Source organism: Fusarium redolens (genome assembly GCF_020744475.1).
Source record: "Fusarium redolens strain MPI-CAGE-AT-0023 chromosome Unknown BKA55scaffold_1, whole genome shotgun sequence".
NCBI classification, from domain to species: Eukaryota; Fungi; Ascomycota; class Sordariomycetes; order Hypocreales; family Nectriaceae; genus Fusarium; species Fusarium redolens.
Window position 1 is genome coordinate 172,597 of NW_025763664.1, and position 18,611 is coordinate 191,207.

The following is an 18,611-nucleotide window of genomic DNA, read 5'->3' on the forward strand; positions in this document are numbered from 1 at the left end:
AAGTGTGGATATAAATGTATGCATTGTTTCTGTGATGATGGCTAAGTTCTTGTGGGCATATCTATGCTTCAAGCCACAGGTCTCAACTGCAAACAACACATGTAGCTCACCAGTGACGACGGCCTCCGCGAATGGGTGAGTGGGACGGCGATTCCAGCAGGGAGACACAATCGGAGAATGTGGGATTGGAATAAATGGGTTGCTACGCTCTCAAGACTACTCAGCACCGTTTAGGTGCTTCGACAAACATAGGAATTATCTAGAATGGTGAGAGGCAATGCGGATAATAATATAGATGTAGGATGTATCTTAAACGCATTTTGATCACTATATTTTCAAGGATTTTATGTATTATTATCGTAAGTTTACTATAAATGAGGCTACACACTAAAACACATAATGGCATATAATATCTGGAAGATATTAACAACATCACCGTGCTAGACTCTTAGCAGCAGTGGGATATCTGTGCACCTATGTAGGAGCAGCGGTTGTTGTAGTTTCAGGAACCTGCTTAATAGCAACATCGTACTGCTGTCTGCAGTAGTTCCGCTGATTGAGCTAAATCCTTGACAATTGTTTGAGGTTGAGTCTGTTGTAAACTGAATTGCGGCGCAGTTCGAGGATTGAGCGCAAAATAGTACACATTCTTGGAAACTGTTTGCGTGGACAATTCCGATAGATGTACCGCCAGTGACAGCGAAGTTGCAGTTGATATCGAAAGTGGAACCACCTACGGAGTATGGGTCGCTGGTGGAGGCGCAGGAACTAGGGTCTGGGCCGGAACTCGTGGTTGTTGTTGTATCTGCAGTTGTTGTGAATTCTGTGGTGGTTGCTTCATCCGCAGTTGTTGTATCTGCGGTGGTTGTTGTGGGTTCTTCATTAGTAGTGCTGGCCTCTGTGGTAGTTGTAACAATAGCAGTAGTAATCTCCGATTCTATAGTTGTTGTAGCCTCTGTAGAGGATATTTCGGTGTCGGTCGAAGCCACTAATACCGTGGTAGATGTACCTGAGGTTGTCTCACTCTTTAAGAAAGTGTTTGAGCTAGCTGTGGCTGACGGTGATTCGGTCGTGCTGGCAGTTGAAGCTGGAACAGTAGTACTCTCTGATTCTGCGGTGGTTGTGATCTCTGTAGTCAACAATTCGGTTTCGGACGAAACCCCTGATGTGGGGGTAGATGACTCGGTCATGCTGGCAAGCACGGTAGAAGTCTCCGACTCAGGAAATGATGATAACTCGGTTGTGCTGGCGAGCGACGTAAAAACCCCTGACTCGGTAAATGATGATACTTTGGTGCTTGAGCTGTCGGCAGTGGTGGTGACAGACTCGGGTGCAACAGTTGCTGTAGCTTCGTTGCTGGGTGTCACTGTAGCAGATGCAGTCGTAGTAGTCTCGCTGGCAATTTCGGAACTGGTAGCTGTCTCAGAGGCTGCCTCCGAGGTGGTTGTATCATAACCAACAAGTCGACCATTTTGGCACTGTATGGCTGTATCCTAATCAGTATGCAAACGTGTAAGCCCATGAGGTATTCTCACTGTCGAAAGCAGCCAAATTGACTGGTTCACATCCCGCAGGTGAAGATGAAAAAGTAACATATACTTGACCACTAGCAACCTGACAGAAACCTGCCTCGCCGTTTGGAAGTGCTGCGTTTCTGAATACAAGATCTCTGCCAGAAGTCTCAAAGGTTGTTGTGATAGAGTCGCTGCCAGGAAGACCCTCCCCTTCTAGTTGCACATATGCCTCACCAGAGTAGGAAATAGGCACACCTTTGTTGAGGAGCTGACCGTCAACGAGGTTAAATCTCGAAGCAAATGTACAAGTGTTGGGGTTATCCTGGCCAACGAAACCCTTATCTTCTCTTTTGCTAAGATCACGCTTTGTGTTGGAGGTTTGTTGGATTAGAAAGATAACGGACCGCCATACGCATCAAATTGAGGTGTAAGTGAAGATAGTCCACTCTTCCATAGCCATATCTCCAATGAAGAGGGGTATTCGTGTTAGCCGTCATAGAAAGACAAGTTGCAAAAAGGGCACCTAGATTTGGTTCGTAATTCTCGATGAACATAGAGCAGCATGCTTCATGATAGCCACAGTCATAACCCCAACGAGCATGCGCTTATTAACTCGTACGCTTTGCATCGGGAACAGCCTGTTATCTAGACCTTATATGTTTTCCCTTTAGACGCTAGCTTATCGTTGTTGACCGATCCTGGACATGAAGACTTTTCGTCAAGTATTATTCCTAAGTTTCGGATTACTATGAGTTGCCACTTTAGTTACCCTACAGGAATGAATTTGTTTTAAAAGTGTTAATACTAAAGAAAACTTCTATTGTGCTGACCACTGCCAAATTTTCATTTAAACCTTGTCTCCAAGTCGACATTATCCCTATACGCCACTTCTTGTCCTTCCTCGCTTTCACCATAAACAGCCTCGTCCCAATCCAAGATTTTGATCATTCCCAACCCAGCTATTGCCAGCTTCTTAGAAAAGAAATGTTTCTTAACATTTGCAGTTGAGACCTGTTGCTGGAAGCATGTATATGCCCACATCAAATCGATTTCTTCAGACTGACATTCCGATACTGCAATACAATGAGCTGTTCTCCAATAACGTCAATATCTCGTCATGGTGCGCATCTACCACGTCGGCGGAAGACTCGTTGGTCGAGGAGTGCTGAGACAAACACCCTAGACCAATTGGGCATAACTTATGCAGACCCGGCATTGAAACTTATGCAAACCAAGGCGTTTGAGTTATTTTACCCTGTAGCTGTAAAGTGATTTGTTTTTTGCTGAGTGGCAGAGAGGGTTAAATTACTGTAAGACTTAATACACTTGTCAGGATAGATGTATTGTTTTTAACCTCGATAAGTTTTTTCTGGAATTCTGGTGCATTAATGGTTTTTAGCCAGACGTTAACACCTCGAGCGTTTTATTTGCCATTTGTCCCTGGCGTTACCCATGCCTGGAAATCAAGAGGCTTTATGAACCAATAATTTTGCGTTGCCCACTCTTTCTTGAGTAAGCGATCGTGCAGAGCAAACTCGAAATCCCGAACCAAAGCAGGAATAAGTTTGCGCATTCCGAGCATGGAAATATAACAGCCGATGCATGTACGGGAAACAAGGCCAAACGGTAAGAGCACATAGTTAGCCCTTTATTGTAACGCAACCGGGGCCAGTTTGATGTGTTTGCCGCCCTGAAATCGGCCCATGAAAGAATAATGGGTAAACTTACAGGCATCCAGAAGCAATCCATGAAAGCTGTGCGCTTATTATTATCTCGCATCTCTCCGGCGAGAATACATCTGCATATAATTATAATAATTAAATATAATATTTTAGTTTTATATTATTATTATCTTACATATCTTATATATATTATATTTATAAGTAAACCCTTTCCTCTTAGGTAAGTGCCTATGTCCTAGATTTATATAATATGCGGCTTAGAGAGATTTATAGCTTTTAGCTATAATTACATTAGTACCCATGTACCTACTTATATTAGCAGTTAGGCCGAAGGTAAGGGACATTAAACCCAACTCTTGAGACTTGTTTTCGCCGTGAATATATGCTTAATAGGCCTATAGCGGCGCATATTTGGAAGACCAGATAGCTGATAGTTAACGGAAAAAAAGCCAGATCTTTTAGTTAACTTGGTATCTGTAAGATTAAGAATGGGACACAGAGTTGGTATTTATTGAGTTAAAAGCAAGCGCCTGGAACCCCTAAAAATAGAGCCCCTAGGATGAGGGCTGGCGCATGGATTATATAGTTAAAATAGCAGCGCATAAGTGACTCGTATAAGGAAAGGCCTAGCCAAACCTTTGTTGTCAGGCACGCTTGGCCCTCTTCTCTGTGACCGGAATATATGATCTGATTTCCCTTGACGGGGTGCTTCCTATGCCGAACCAGCATACCATTTTCTTGGCTAGTGGAGTATTTCTAAATAGTGGCGTCTTGTTGGCCAGGATATCTTCTGTGTCTGTAAAGTTCTATCTGAAATTGGTTTGTGCCGCTTATCTGAAGCGAAAACGGGAAGAAGAGAAGAAAATCTTCTTGGCAAATGCTGGGTAAAGTAGTTACAAGACCTTTACTGCCTCAGCCTGCAAGACGTGGCAGTGGATTAATGATATAAAGCGGGATAAAACTATCTGTCCATTGGCTGCAAAGATTGAGGCCTTCAATATTTCCCTGCAACAGAGCGTTTATAGATGTGAATTGCGTCATCTTTGCCCTCAGGCCAGGCCAGCTGCCTTCCCAAGTCATGCTGATATTAAAACTGTGACTGTGATTGAAGTAGCTCCAGTCTCTACTATAAGCTTGAGAGGTATGGCTGATATCTCGTGTGTGAGATGACACCACTACGAATGTCTTAATCTTCGTGGTAGTGGGAACATGAAAGTTGCAGACATAATAGCAAACCAGAAGTTCTTTGTGCGGAATAGTCATTCTCAGGGCCTCATCTCATCAAGCTTCCGGAATCAGCCTTGGGTTTAAACACGTCCAACATCAGCGGCGACAGGATATATATATGTCAGGTCGTTGAGAAGCGGGCTGCTCGCTGACAGCCTCCGTGACAGAGGTCAAGCAATAAAGAATATGTCCATGGCACTACATACAGACACAAATATTCGATCCAATGAGGAGCACTGACACCCAAGTCATTCAGGTCTAGATGTAAATCCCAACATATGAACTTGGCTCCATCCTGTGTCTCTGCAGGTGGCTCGCTCAGAAATGCCAAAATGCAACAGCCCATTTCTACATATGGAGTGCCGATATTTACTGAGGTAGTCTCATGTTTCTATCGACGGATCCATGTAAAGATAACTGACAAAGAAAGGCGAGCCAGGAGTATATTATCAATGGTACATTGTCGATATGTTTGTGACACAGTGGAAAGCCTTCCATTAGACAAGAGACAACTCTTCAATGTGATGATACCATGCCAACTCAATAGGTTCGCGGGGCGCTACAGGTGCCACGTATAACTTTCCTGCTTATACTTGGCATAGACGGAACAAAGTCCTAATATTTTGCTGCCACCAAAACGTGCATATCGCCTTGACGACCATAGAAATGGACGAGTTTCATCAATTGATGGCACTGCGCATCCGATGTTTCCGATTGCGAGAGGCCGGCCAATTAAAGGTTCAGACCCCGAATACCACCTCGGGGTAAAATCGGCACCTCTTTCCGACGAGAGCAGGAGTCGCCGTATATAATCACAACGACAGCCAAAGCATTGGTTCATTTGCGTGGCGCCGACCTATGAAAATTAATTGAAGTACCTCTGAGGTGCTCAGTTTATTATTGCTTCAACAGTGGTATCTCACTAAACGTGGTGCTAGTTCCCAACATTGGCCTCTCACCCCATCATGTCTATTGTGGAATCGGCGTATGGGCCCATGAACGGTCACGGCCTGGTCTTTGGATTCCTTCTGCTTGTAAGTTCTGCCCTCGATAGTAAATATTTACTGGGACTCCTTATCGGTGAGTACAATGATTTCAGTTTGACTAATACATATGCGTTTCCAGATTCTAGTTCAGATTATCCGCTATTATATCTCCCGCATCCGCCGTTTCCCTGGCCCTCTCACGGCGAAGATATCATCCTTCTGGCTCGCATCGCAATGCCAAAAGGTTCGACGTTCCGATGTAGTGATGAAGTTGCATAAGAAACTTGGAGACTTCGTTCAAATTGGGCCCAACCATGTGTCTATCAGCAACCCTGCTGCGATTCAACAGATCTATGGCCATAAAACTGGGTTTGTCAAGGGTCCCTTTTACGATGCGTTTCATCAGGTAACGCCAGTTGTCTTCAACACGAGAAATGTGTCAGAGCATACACGAAAGAGAAAGTACATTAACCCTGCCTTTTCATCCCGCGCTTTGTCGGATTTCGAACCTTATATGGATGCCGAGATCGTTGGATGGAAGCGTCAACTACTTAAAATTTCCAACGGATCAAACAAACGGGTTGACTTTTCTGTCTGGAGTGAGTGCACTACCATTGATACTGACGGGATTGTCCACTAACCTCGTTTGCCAAAAACAGCTAATTATCTGGCCTTCGATGCCATTGCCAGTTTTGCATTTGGTGAGCCTTTTGGCTTTGTTGAAAAAGGAAAAGACGACCATGGCCTCATTAAAATCATCGACACCCGAGGGGAGTTCATGAATGCCCTTGGATCTCTTTCACCTGTTCTAAGATCATTGATGAAGTACAACCCTTTCGACTCATTCTGGAAGAACGGCTTCCAGGCGTCAGCAGGTCTTGCAAAGATTGGAAGAGAAGCATTTGAGAAGCGAAAAGCGTCTGGAGATAACAGTCGGAAGGACCTACTAAGCTTCCTGTTCAATGCGAAAGATCCAGATACGAAGCAACCAATTACTGAAGATGAAATCATAGCTGAGTCGATCAGCTTCATCGTTGGTGGGAGCGACACGACGAGTAGTACAATGACCAATTTTATCGACTTTGTGTCTCGCGATGCTGATTTACAGAGCCGGATCCAACAAGAGATCGACATGATTTTCCCAGGCGAGCCTTCTGATGACTGGGTACCTAGTGATAAAAGGTTGAACGAGCTATCGCTATTGATTGCAACTTTGAGGGAGGTCATGCGGTTTCGACCTACCAGTGCCACTGGGTTAGAGCGAGTGACGCCGCAAGGTGGAAAATCTATAGCTGGACAGTTCATACCAGCAGAGGTAAATTGAAAGAGATAGACAACACTGAGAAGGCGTTGGATTTTGCTGATTACAGGTCTAGACATTAGTTAGCGTCCCAACCTTGGGCATCATGATGGATCCGCGGATTTTTGAGTCCCCCGAGACCTTCAGACCAGACCGATGGCTCGAGCCAGGTGGAGATAAACTCATGGAGTTCTTTTACCCGTTTTCTACAGGGCCACGAGCATGTATTGGAAGAAAGTTAGTCGTTCACGATTCTGGTTAGCTGTTTGGATGCTAATGACTACAAGCTTCGCCTGGATGGAGATTTTAAAGGCTGTGGTGACTGTCTTTAAGCTATTTGATGTCAAGAGGATGAACCCTAAGCCCACAGTGGTTAGAGAAGGTTTCTTCAACAAGGCCGTCGAATGCAAAGTGGACATTAGCAGGAGACACTTTAGTTAAGATGTATGGACTAGCTGGCTGTACAAGGCTGTAACCAACTTTAATTCAAGGCTCAAGATATCCTCCTGAAAATGTTCATATTATACAATAATCAATACACCATCAAGTCCATTCCGCCATGTGAATGCCACTCTGCGAATGGAGATAGCTTTAATAGGCAGCTGCTCCGTTTCTATCAACATGAGCTTCCTTGACATGCTGCTCCTTGACGCGGTGCTCCTTGTAACGGTCCCGGACTTCGTGGAATGCTGCAGTAATAGCATGGAGGATACTGTAAAATGTTAACTATCGAACAAGAAAAGTTTCGCATGTGACTTACGTGCTGACGATGGCGAGAATGAATGTGCCCCAAGGCAGATTGCAACTGTCATCTGAGGAGTCCGCATTGATTCCAAAAGTACTTGAGAAGCCCTCAGTCCTGTAGCAATGTCCTGGGCCAGCCCTGCCACCATTGGGGCGGGTAAGAACAGAGACAGCAATGAACGCTCCAACAAAAGCAATATCCAGCAGCACCCAAAGCCAGCGAAGCCATCTCGGGCCACCGCCCTTGAGAAGCAATGACATCAGCATAGCAATGAGCGTGTACAGGACAGCAGCGGCCAAAATGCCTTCAACAGCGCCATAGGCACCATTGACACCACGACGCGTCTTGATTGCATTGACCAGGTTGTGGACTTTGCGAAGACGGGCCGAGAAGAGTCCAAGGGAGATGACAGCTGAGAGGAATTGAAGGACGCGTGTAAGGCGTAGGAACCAGCGATAGAGACGGGAATGTTTGAGTCTGTCTGGAACCCATCGGGTCAATAGACCTGTTTCACGGCCACGATCATAAGTGGTCCCGTAGTCGGTGGGAGTAGCATGGTTGTCGTAGTGAACCATGGTGATGCGATAGGTATGTTAAAAGGTAATAGTGTTGAAATGGGCTCCTTTAATGAGTAGGATATATAGTAGAAGTTGGAATCAGACGAGATTTACTTGCTTGATTTACTGCTATTTCCGGACAATGATGCTTATATATAATTTTCGTAATCTATGCGAGACGTCATAATGTCACACGAGTCAAGGCATCACATTCCCAGCCGTGTGATATGCCCGGCCCGTCACCGTCGTCATGGATACAAGGTTCAGCCTCATAATGACACCGCAAGAATCTACATTTAATTCTTGTTTTCAATTTGATTAGCCAAGACGCGGGAAACGCCTTGTTCTTATCTTGGTAATGCTTGATTGTGCCATGGCTTGAAGTCCACTTTATCTGGAAGAAATGCTCCGGGCCGATGCCGATGGGCTTGGCTTACGTTTGACGGTGTCACCAGTGACGATTTTCCCGCGTCGGCACTTTAAAACCGGATATTATTAGAGTTGCATTAAGCCCGGCTACTGATCTATCACTTTAATTGTCCGGCGAAAGTCACTTACACGTCGTCTGTTTACAAGACAGAAGAATATGCCAGCAGATGGAGCCAAATGACTTTCAGCCATGAGTTTAGGTTAAATGGGGAATGAAATTTTACTTAAGTGGTGGTATAATGGTTCTGTTGAGAAGCGATATAGGCCCTTATTCCTCTGTTACTTGATAAAAGGGGCCCTTGTTTTTAGGCCATTAGTCTAGCAGTCTAATCGTCACAAATACCTACTTAGATTGGTAATAATGGATGTTTCTAAAGGAAGCATAAGTCCACCTTAGAGACAGCCCAACAAGTGACGCAAGATACCCTTCTCATTGGCAAAACCTGGCTGACCAATCCCTCACAATATCGTTTAGGCTCGTCCGATAGGCTCATCAGCATTTGAGACATCTCCTCCTTCCAGTGGCAAGTCTTCGCCCTTCACCCTTATTAATATCCCTCCCCTCGGTGAGGTCAAATCTGGTGTCGCAGCCCATTCCACGTCGAGTTATGACAGTACGCAAGATCCTTTTGTTTGCAAGCGAAGAGAGAGCTACTATAACGACTAAAAGATGTGCCGCATCTATGACCTCAGTGTAGTATGCCATGAGATGCATCACTTTATCACATGTATTGGCAAATAGTTGTTAAAACGTTTACCAATTTAACCAACCACTTTATCCCAATCAACCTCACAGCTCCTTTTAATATCTATATATTAAATTAAAATATAGATATAGAAAGCATTAATTACCTTATATTAGCAGTCCCTTATCATACCTCCATATCGTGACTTTATATAATAATACTTGCCTTTTAACTTTAGACCGCCCTAGAGAAGACAATGCTTGGTGTACTACAGCTGACTGCATTGCCAAAATGGCTAAAGTCAGAAGCTGATTGAAAAGGTGTAGATTGGATTAATACGCAGTCAGCCTAAAATAATATGCATTGAGTTGCATTAAGAAGCTTCACTCTTTCACACCGTTTTCCAGCACCCAACAGACACAGAATAGAAGCCACCAACTATTTGCGATATTGCAGTATGATTTACATGTGAAAGCAACTTTTTAGAATCTAATTAGCCCCGCCGGCTTTCTATATTAAGAGGCCACTTTCCCTCGTGTCTGAAAACCTCCAACCTCACGAATACCCTTCTACAATTTATCGATCTTCAATGTTCTGCCCTTGTCACCATGTCACACCTGGCTTTGCGCTTATGAAGCGGTTCATGACGTACGATACACATAAAGAGATCAGCCATATATACGTGCATAGTCTCTTACACCTTTAGCTATCAACGCACATATTTCAAATTTGTAGTTCCCTGCGTACAGAGGGCTCTAGCTAGCGCAAGCCCAGCCCGGCTCGCGCTTGGGAGCTGTCCGAGTTCCGTACATGACAAAATCCGGAGCTAAATGAAGTCAGGACCCGGCTGCACGATATAGACAATCGTTCTTACCAGATCACGTTCACGGCATGAAACTTGCCGTGGCTTGGTTGAAAATCTCAGAGTTGTCTCTATTCTCACTATACTTGTCACGTTGTGGATTGATATGTTCCCTACACATCCTGGCCTCTATATAACTCTGATGCTAGCGACCAACTTCAATCCTTGCAAGTCTCCGATCCAGTTAGTGGATTCTATCACTCATAAGCACTTAGCAACACTCGCATAGCAAATCAGACCGCGACTTTGCCCAGAAGAAAAACACCCTCCTTGTTGCTGAAATTGGCCACGTCTCCCATAATCTCGGCGACCTCAGGTCCTGCAAAAGCAGTTTTTACCTGATTTGCATCCTCCCATTCGACAACAGATCCAAATGCGTAGGGACTGGGTGAACCGTCGAGTCCATTGGAGAATTGTGTAGCCGACCAGCTTTTGAGACCGTATTTGCTCCAACGCTCTTGGATAAGAGGCATGTGCTTGGTTACGTAATAGCCAAAGTCGTACTTGGCATCAGGCTCATTGGGAAATAGAACTGTGACGGTGAAGGCCATGTTGATAGTGATTTTAAATGCGGGTTGGAGTGAAGAAATTATGTTGGTCTCTGATGTGGTTTATGGAGCTGCTGCTGATGAGACAGACTGTATAGAACACTGATGAGAGGAGATGAAGTCTTTATGCTTGAGCAACTTGAGTAAATGGCTGTCGATGACGCCCTACTCCCGGCGTTATCGGGGATACTTGTCATCATGATAGACTTAAGGTTTGATATACCCCACTACGGTCTGATAGAATTACAAATCAAGCTTTGGCAATACCAGCGAGGTAAGTGCCGTGGTATCACTAGTTGGTCTAGCCCATTAGTCTTCCGATATGAATTGCCTACGTTGGGAAGAATGTATTGAGTCTGTAAATCTTATATGAGAAGCACCCTCTCGTTTTCAAGATTCCATCTTGACTCACACTCGTATAGTTGAAAACAGTCAGCGCATTTTCTCTCCCATTATCTTCACTCACCATGTCTACGATGCAGAAACTTTTGGTCGTTCTTACATCACAAGATGTGCTTCCCACACGGGCCAACATGAAAACTGGATGGTATCTCCCTGAGCTGGTTCACCCATATAACGACTTGGATGGCCACGTCGAGCTCGTTGTGGCTTCACCCAAGGGGGGAGAAGCTCCCGTTGACCCATATTCCATCGAGGATTCTAAGAATGATGAAACGTGCCAGAGGTTCCTCAAAGAACAGGGACATGTCTGGAAAGATACGCAGAAGCTTGAAAGCTTCCTTGGCAAGTCTGGCGAGTACGTCGGAATATTTTTCGTTGGAGGTCATGGACGTGCGTTTCTTCCCCTGCGACCACCGTACCTTGAGATACTTACAGGTCACCCTAGCTATGTTCGATCTAGCCATAGACACCACGTCTCACGCTCTGATTCGTGAATTTTATGAATCGAACAAGCTGGTCTCTGCTGTTTGCCACGGGCCCGCGGCCCTGGTCAACGTCAAACTATCAGATGGAAGCTACATGGTTCAGGGCCAGACCGTCACGGGATTCTCCAATGCCGAAGAGGACGCCTACAAGTTCACCGACGCAATGCCGTTCTTGCTCGAAGACGAATTGAAGGCACATGGCGGGCTGTATGAGAAGGCGGATCAACTGTTTGGCGTGAAGGTGGTTACTAGCGGTAAGAGTGAGAACTTGATTACTGGGCAGAATCCTCCTAGCGCTGGAGTTATTGGCAAGGTTTTGTTGCAGGCTATTCAGAAGCGCACGCTTTAAGCCGCGGGGTGAGACTAGTTAGCTAGCTTTAGACCAAATGCGATTTTATCACAATTGGGCCTTCGCGCGAGAGCAAATCGTAAATGAGTCAAATTGGTTGTAGATCCAGAGTTCGATTTGTAGGTTTCCCCACATAACTCAACTCCAAATAACAAAGTCAGATCACAGGTTAGACAGTAGGTGTACTGACAGCCTGGATGGAGCTCCCCATAGTAATTAACTATTCCAATAACCCTAGAATGGCGGTGAACGGAAGAGCTTCATGATGAATATTCAACTCGATTTAACAAGTTCGGTCTTCAGCAAATAGACTACCCCCTGCAGGAATTAGACGGAATGTGCCGATCTTATTAACTCCTTATGACTAGCCTTCCGGAGTACGTGCAGCTTTATCTGCAGCTCCACAGACTAACCCCCTAGCGGTTAAGATTAGGCACTAACCTTGTCTTGATGGGCAAACTCTATTGCAAGCGGAGATATTGAATACTCTACCCTGATGCTGACATCTTCTTCCTCTTCTTCTTCTACGGTAGCTCTTGGCATCCTCCTCCCGTCCATACGGTTATCTCAGCTGAAATCGAGTCATAGCGCTGTGTCTTTACTACCCACGATTGGTTCCCTGTCCAGGGTTCTCTTCCGGCACCAATATCGAAGCCCCAAGTGGAAATTCGCAGTTTTCCAACATGGTTAACACTGGCCGACCCTCAATGGACTGTCTTCCCTGTAGGCGACGCAAGCTCCGAGTATGCCTATTGGCCATTCTATTTCTGTACAAGAGTGGCTAACATCTGAACCAAAGTGCGACCTAAAACCGGAATCCTGCGGCCAGTGTCGCCGAGCCAACATATCATGCCATGGCTACCGGAATTTCCAGGACCTGGCGTTCCGTGACGAGACACATGTAGCCAGGCAAAAGGTGGTGGCCCGCCAAAGATATTCCGGCAATCAGCTCATTATGTTGCCTTCGCCGATGCTAGACCTGAATCTGGACGTCGAGACACGTTGTCGAGGCACCTTTTTCGTGCTTTATGTTACTGGCTTGTCACGGAGTTGCTCCTCTCTCCCACCACTATACAACCAGGCCCCTATCGCAGGGCATCTTGCATACAGTGTAAATGCAGTCAGCCTCGCGTTCTCGGCAATACAGTTCGAGAGCCGAGAACTGATAAGTTCCGCCTTTAACACATACTCGGCTGCCATAGGGAGTCTGAGAAATTCACTATGCGAACCGAAAGTGTTGATAGGTGATGAGATTCTGCAGTCGATACTACTTCTTGATCTATTTGAGAAACTAACAGGGCCGAGCCTTGGCATGCCAGGATCTTCGATGACTCATATTCGAGGGGCAATGTCAATGATCGAGTCGCGAGGAACGTTGAACTTTACAAGTGTTTTATCAACGCAACTCGCCAGAAGCGCTTTATCGCACTATATAATTAGTTGCGGGATATCCAAAACTTCTATTCTGGACTCGCAAGTTGCCGTCTGGAAGACTCTTTCTGGGCTTACCATGGATGATAAATGGGATTACATGGGAATCCTAGTTGATATTGTTAACTTGAGGGCCATTTTGGCCAAGGGAATAATGGTTGACGACAGGAAGATAAGAGGAAGGATTCTTGAGATAAATTGTAAGCTTGGATACCTTGCGGACTCATTGGAAAGGTCATGCAGGCCAGTCACCGTCTCCTTACACCATTGGCAAACATTCAGCGGAGAATACGACGTCTATCCGAACCACCATTCAATGCAACTAAGCAACGCAGTGCGGATGATGCGTTTAGAGATGGAAGGATTGATAAGGGAAAGATACCGGCAACATAACGCTGACATGATCAACAAGATTGCGAGGCAAATCTGTCGCTCTGTTACGCACTACATCATGCCACATGCTAGGCCAGAAAATACTGAGCCTTTCACACCGATGCAGAAGCTGCAGTGCAAGGTGCTGATGGCACCACTGTACCAGGTTGCTCAGCTGTCAACAGAGAATTGCGTACAAGAATGGATTTGGACAATCCTGGAATACATGGCAGAGAAGGGTAATATGCGGATAGCAAGGGATGTCCTTGGCTTGTCCAAGAGAAGACTGGACATAGATTATTGGACGATTTGGGCCATGGCAGGATCCTATGCAACAGCAGCATAAGATAGTCTGCAAACAGATTACATAGATCCGGACATCAGGTTTAAGTCCATCTAATACTCGTATTCGTAAACATGTATGCTTAGATATCACCAAAGAAATCGGCCCGAAGGTAGTCTCGTTGGGGCTAGCGAGGGTTAGAAAAAGCTTATTTATTTTTCAAGCTAAAAGGGATAGTCGATCTCGGCATTTCCTGCAAACCGAAGGCCGAACAAAGTCTAACACATGATTCATTGATGCATCATGGTAGGTATTTAATTCCAATACCCCTTTGCAACAGGTCTGGAGTAGAGTAATCCATTTCTTCAATTATCACAAACTTTCAAAATTAACCGATCCCAGATTCATCTACAATGACTCGAGTTCTTGTCACAGGTATACCTACTTAACTATTTATCTGCAATGTGCTTTATATTTAACACATACTGTAGGTGGCACCGGTTTTGTCGCTGGACATGTGATTGGTGTCCTCCTCAAACATGGCCACAGCGTCGTGACTACTGTTCGTTCTAAGGAGAAGGCCCAGTCAATCCGCAATGAGTTCCAAGGCGTTGGTCAAGAGAAGCTCGACTTTGCTATCGTCCCTGATATTGCAGCCAAGGATGCTTTCCAAGGCTTGGGCGCATACGGCCTCGAAGCGGCCATTCACATCGCCAGTCCCGTGAGTCAATGGCGATTTCAAATTTCCCTTCAAGACTAATCGTTCTTACCCAGTTTCACTACAACATCACGGACGCCAAAAAGGATTTGATTGATCCAGCCGTTCTTGGTACGACTTCAGTGCTTGATGCACTCCACCGGACTTGTCCCACTGTTCGACGAGTTGCTTTGACCTCATCCTTCGCTGCAATCCTAGACCCAAAACTATCCTTTACTGGTGCGAAAAAGACGTACACCGAGGCCGATTGGAGTCCCCTTACTATGGAAGATGCCTATGCCAACCCCGGGCTTGCTTACGCCGCATCTAAAGCATTTGCTGAAAAGGCCGCTTGGAATTTCGTCACCAAGAACAAACCCAACTTCTCTCTTACCACCATCTGCCCTCCAATGGTCTATGGCCCTGTCAAGTATCCTGTCAAGTCCCTTGACTCCGTCAACACATCTAACCAGCTACTGGCTGATATCATCAATGGGAATCACAAAAACGGCTTTCCTCCGACTCAGCTTCCCCTCTTTGTCGATGTGCGCGATGTGGCATTAGCCCATGTCAAGGCTATAGAGACGGAAGAGGCAGCAGATAAACGCATTTTTGTCACTGCCGGGTACTATAGCAACCAGGAGTTGTATGGAGTACTGTACGAGAACTTCCCAGAGTTGAGGGATAGGCTACCCGATGATGCCAACAAAGGAGGTGACCCCAACCCAGCTTTGGATTCGTTTGGCTATGATACTACTCGGGCAGACACTATTCTTGGAATCGAATGGATTCCATATAAAAAGACAATTATTGATTCAGTCAAGTCTCTTCTTTAGACTGAACAATAGCTGGGGCTATTATCTGAGTTGTTGGAGCATATTCACGATCTCATTCATTAAATACGAAAATAGCCAAACTCTGAAATCGTCGTCTAATCTAGACACCTGTGTATCACAGACATCACCAAGGAAGCTCTTTGTTTTCCCAAGAAAGAAACCTTCCCGATGTTGCATGCCTTGTTGCGCCATCTATAACACTGACGATTCCATTCACACCATCCTGCACAGAAACAGGAGCCGCCGATAACCCTGAGCTCTGTGCAGCATGATTACCCAGCTACTATGAGTTAGCCCAAGACACAACTAGCGTGACTGTTCATTGTATGGTTTTGCTTACATCAGTTTGAAGCCAGCCAGGGTTGATACTAAAGGCCACGAGATCCGGATTCTCGAAATGTATCCTCCTCGTGATGAAGTTGAGAGCCGCTTTAGACGAGCCATATGCAGTATTTTCGACCTTTAGCTTTTCCATGAAACCGAGGCTTCCTGCACCTGATGAGATAGTTACGAACTTTGGGGTTTTTGCAGCGCTGAGGAGGGGCCAGGTTGCTTGGAACAGCAGTAGTGGTGCCACGGAATTGACTTTGAAATGTTCCATCATCTCCTCTACTGGAGTCACCTCTGCCGTTCCGAAATACTTGGAGATGCCGGCATTAGCAATGACAAGATCAAGCTTCGTGACACCGTGGTCTCGCTTCAAAGTCTCCATGGCGTCAAGGGCGTCCGTCTCTGAGGCACTATCAATCTTGACCAGGATACATCTGCTGTTGACACCCTTAGTGACATTCAATAATGTCTTGGAGCCTTCAGCCGTCGGGTCACGAACAGCGGCGACAACAACATGGTCCGGGCGAGCGATATACGTCTCGAAAAGGCCTCTTCCGATGCCTGGGATAGATTGTACGTAATTAGAGGAATAAACAGAGCTTGATGTCATTGACCGCGTTGAGAGAACATACCTCGATTGCAACCAGTAATAAGAACATATGTAGCTTGTGACATAATTGAGGGAGACAGAATACTTGTGACAGATTGAGAGTATGATAAATGATGAAGTAGTAACAACAGCGACCCCGGCAATACTCAGTTACGCTAGTAATGTGTAGTGACCGAGGAGTAGAAAGAAAGGGCGCGAGGTACTGGCTTTTAATAGGTGTAAATTGCACTATCTTTGCTCAAGGCTAGACTACCTAGCTAGTACTATTTCAGTTATGCCCCGCATTACAAGGGTCCGACAACGCCCGAGGACTCGGCCAAGGCTGTGTTGAAAGTTCTGAAAGAAGCTTCCTTGGAGAAAGCTAGCAGTGGGGCCCTTGTCTCGAAGTTTGGAAACAAGCAGTGGATGTAGTGAGCTTAGGAGCCTCAGTGTAGCATCTTATGATATATTAGAGTTCTAGGACTTATTGTGTCCGTGACTAGGATCAGTTCACGATATTTCAAAGGCTTTTGGTGGGCACGAGCTGAAGAACTGCCCAGCATCTATTGGTATATTATATGGTGCTGGTTCTACCTACTCCGACTCTGCAGGGTCTTCAATGTATCCAAATTCTCTTTCAATCCTCTCAAACTGATCTCGTGGGAGCATTGCCCCCTGAAGCCTAGCCTCAGCCCCTTTTTGCCACGGTTTGTTGAATCGCTCGTGTACCTCATCATAAGTCATCTTCTCCACTGCCTTGAGCCTATCAGATACTTTGAATGACTGTATCCTGCCAGAGTCCCAGAAGACATACCCAAGTTGTCTAAGTATTGAGGAGTGAGAGCCTCTAGGATCGATAGGTAGGTATACCTTTCCCCCATTTCGATTCTTTCTGAACAAGCTGTAGCCAAGATTCTCGTGTGATGGATCATCACCTAAAGTTCCTTCTTCCAATGAGATATCCTCATCTTGTTGCTCTTGTGGCCATATCGGCGAATGACTCAGGGCTTCTGGCAGGAACTCGCGGGATAGAGGGGAGTTTGAGCGAATCAACTCAGATCGACTGCCCTCTGATGTAGAGAGGTTGTATATGAAACCAAGGCCCAGAGACGTCATGTAGGTGATACTATCCGGGGAACTATATATGCCGTCTTTGGAAAATAATAAGAGGTTGGTAAGGTCTAACTCCTTAAATTCTACTAGGTCATCCTCTCCCTTTTTCTCGGCTTCTTCTCCTGGTTCTAATTCTGGAGATGATGGCCATACAATCCCAGGGGTCTTTTTGACAGCTTCAATGAGCTGCTCCTCAAGTTGTCCCACGTAGTCGCCTATGAGAAGGAAAAAGTACACCTGGACACAGGCCATTTCCTCTACCTCCCATGGCGTTAGTTGACTCAAGAAGAGATTAAATTGTTCGGCGGCGGAGAACTGATGGAAGGGTGAAGGATCCTCCCATGGCTCAGTCTCATTGGGTGGAAAGACGCGGCAGTAGATTTCATATCTTAGAAACGCCCTGTGAAGTCGAACAGACTCTGATGAAGAGGGAGCAAGGATCGATTCGTCAAACCCAAGTTGTTGCATTTGATGCAGAAACCGGGTGATAAGATATGTTACGCGATGGTAAAGTTGGCATAGCGATACAAGGTCTGCTTTGGTTGTCGGAAAGTCGAATGACGAAGAGGCACTGAAGTATTTGTCAAGGAACAGGAATACCTCATCACTAGTCGCAGGTACAGGAGCTTGCAGACAGACAAGATAGTGCCTACTCGTCCCAATAGGCAGTGTGTTCCGAGTTACAGCTGAGAGAATCAGCTGTGGCGTTTGTGAGAAAACTCGCAAACAAGCAGGTGATGCTGCAATCAGGTCATGGAGGCCGCGAGGTGAGTCAACATTTTGTAAGATAAGAGACACCAGTTCTGGTGCTAGGCTTTCTAAGGGCATTTTGAGAAGAACAGTCAAGAGGGTGAAGGTTGGTTTGTTTCGTTGTTATGAGTTGTGTAAGTCTTCCAAAGATTGATATGATGAGAGAAAAGTATCAGAGCAAGGCAACTGGAATTGCATACTACCATGTTCAGACTGTCACGTGAAGATGAGGGGCAAAGTGCTGCTCAGCGGTTAAATCCTTGTCGCATCACCACCAATGGGGTACGAGTATGTATATTATTAGCCGCGGTCAATACGTGAGCGCTTATCCAAACAAAAGATTATATTTAGTAAATCGTGATTTTATACCCACCGGGTCTGAACATCTGGCTTCTTGTTTCAGGTTTATGCAATCACCATTTCTACTGGCGGCTATAG

General features: G+C 45.6%; 9 protein-coding genes across 9 annotated transcripts; 4 read left to right on the forward strand and 5 right to left on the reverse strand.

The window, feature by feature from the left end:
• Window positions 1-474: 474 nt before the first annotated feature.
• Window positions 475-3,087, reverse strand: BKA55DRAFT_682091 (uncharacterized protein; the record flags this gene model as incomplete). Its single annotated transcript, XM_046198291.1, has 4 exons — window positions 475-531; window positions 645-1,486; window positions 1,536-1,878; window positions 2,965-3,087. 4 exons carry the CDS (start codon window positions 3,085-3,087, stop codon window positions 475-477), a joined length of 1,365 nt encoding a protein of 454 aa, XP_046055765.1.
• Window positions 3,088-5,388: 2,301 nt separating this feature from the next.
• On the forward strand, window positions 5,389-7,150 carry BKA55DRAFT_682092 (cytochrome P450; the record flags this gene model as incomplete). Its single annotated transcript, XM_046198292.1, has 5 exons — window positions 5,389-5,457; window positions 5,549-6,008; window positions 6,069-6,724; window positions 6,786-6,946; window positions 6,997-7,150. The coding sequence occupies 5 exons, from the start codon at window positions 5,389-5,391 to the stop codon at window positions 7,148-7,150; spliced, it is 1,500 nt and encodes a 499-aa protein (XP_046055766.1).
• A 150-nt stretch (window positions 7,151-7,300) lies between these two features.
• On the reverse strand, window positions 7,301-8,029 carry BKA55DRAFT_498463 (uncharacterized protein; the record flags this gene model as incomplete). Its single annotated transcript, XM_046186551.1, has 2 exons — window positions 7,301-7,421; window positions 7,470-8,029. The coding sequence occupies 2 exons, from the start codon at window positions 8,027-8,029 to the stop codon at window positions 7,301-7,303; spliced, it is 681 nt and encodes a 226-aa protein (XP_046055767.1).
• A 2,132-nt stretch (window positions 8,030-10,161) lies between these two features.
• BKA55DRAFT_629595 (uncharacterized protein) lies at window positions 10,162-10,539 on the reverse strand (the record flags this gene model as incomplete). Its single annotated transcript, XM_046196927.1, has 1 exon — window positions 10,162-10,539. The coding sequence occupies one exon, from the start codon at window positions 10,537-10,539 to the stop codon at window positions 10,222-10,224; it is 318 nt and encodes a 105-aa protein (XP_046055768.1). The 3' UTR covers window positions 10,162-10,221.
• Window positions 10,540-11,003: 464 nt separating this feature from the next.
• On the forward strand, window positions 11,004-11,772 carry BKA55DRAFT_587851 (class I glutamine amidotransferase-like protein; the record flags this gene model as incomplete). Its single annotated transcript, XM_046194707.1, has 2 exons — window positions 11,004-11,328; window positions 11,384-11,772. 2 exons carry the CDS (start codon window positions 11,004-11,006, stop codon window positions 11,770-11,772), a joined length of 714 nt encoding a protein of 237 aa, XP_046055769.1.
• A 540-nt stretch (window positions 11,773-12,312) lies between these two features.
• On the forward strand, window positions 12,313-14,006 carry BKA55DRAFT_629598 (uncharacterized protein). The gene is made up of 2 exons (XM_046196928.1): window positions 12,313-12,515; window positions 12,572-14,006. The coding sequence occupies exons 1-2, from the start codon at window positions 12,456-12,458 to the stop codon at window positions 13,919-13,921; spliced, it is 1,410 nt and encodes a 469-aa protein (XP_046055770.1). The 5' UTR covers window positions 12,313-12,455; the 3' UTR covers window positions 13,922-14,006.
• Window positions 14,007-14,271: 265 nt separating this feature from the next.
• On the forward strand, window positions 14,272-15,391 carry BKA55DRAFT_531675 (ketoreductase; the record flags this gene model as incomplete). Its single annotated transcript, XM_046189240.1, has 3 exons — window positions 14,272-14,293; window positions 14,350-14,579; window positions 14,633-15,391. 3 exons carry the CDS (start codon window positions 14,272-14,274, stop codon window positions 15,389-15,391), a joined length of 1,011 nt encoding a protein of 336 aa, XP_046055771.1.
• A 213-nt stretch (window positions 15,392-15,604) lies between these two features.
• BKA55DRAFT_587853 (uncharacterized protein) lies at window positions 15,605-16,396 on the reverse strand (the record flags this gene model as incomplete). The annotated part of the gene is made up of 3 exons (XM_046194708.1): window positions 15,605-15,697; window positions 15,732-16,282; window positions 16,354-16,396. 3 exons carry the CDS (start codon window positions 16,394-16,396, stop codon window positions 15,605-15,607), a joined length of 687 nt encoding a protein of 228 aa, XP_046055772.1.
• A 334-nt stretch (window positions 16,397-16,730) lies between these two features.
• Window positions 16,731-18,329, reverse strand: BKA55DRAFT_547657 (uncharacterized protein). Its single transcript, XM_046191045.1, has one exon. It carries the CDS (start codon window positions 18,249-18,251, stop codon window positions 16,905-16,907), a length of 1,347 nt encoding a protein of 448 aa, XP_046055773.1. The 5' UTR covers window positions 18,252-18,329; the 3' UTR covers window positions 16,731-16,904.
• Between the last annotated feature and the right edge of the window lie 282 nt (window positions 18,330-18,611).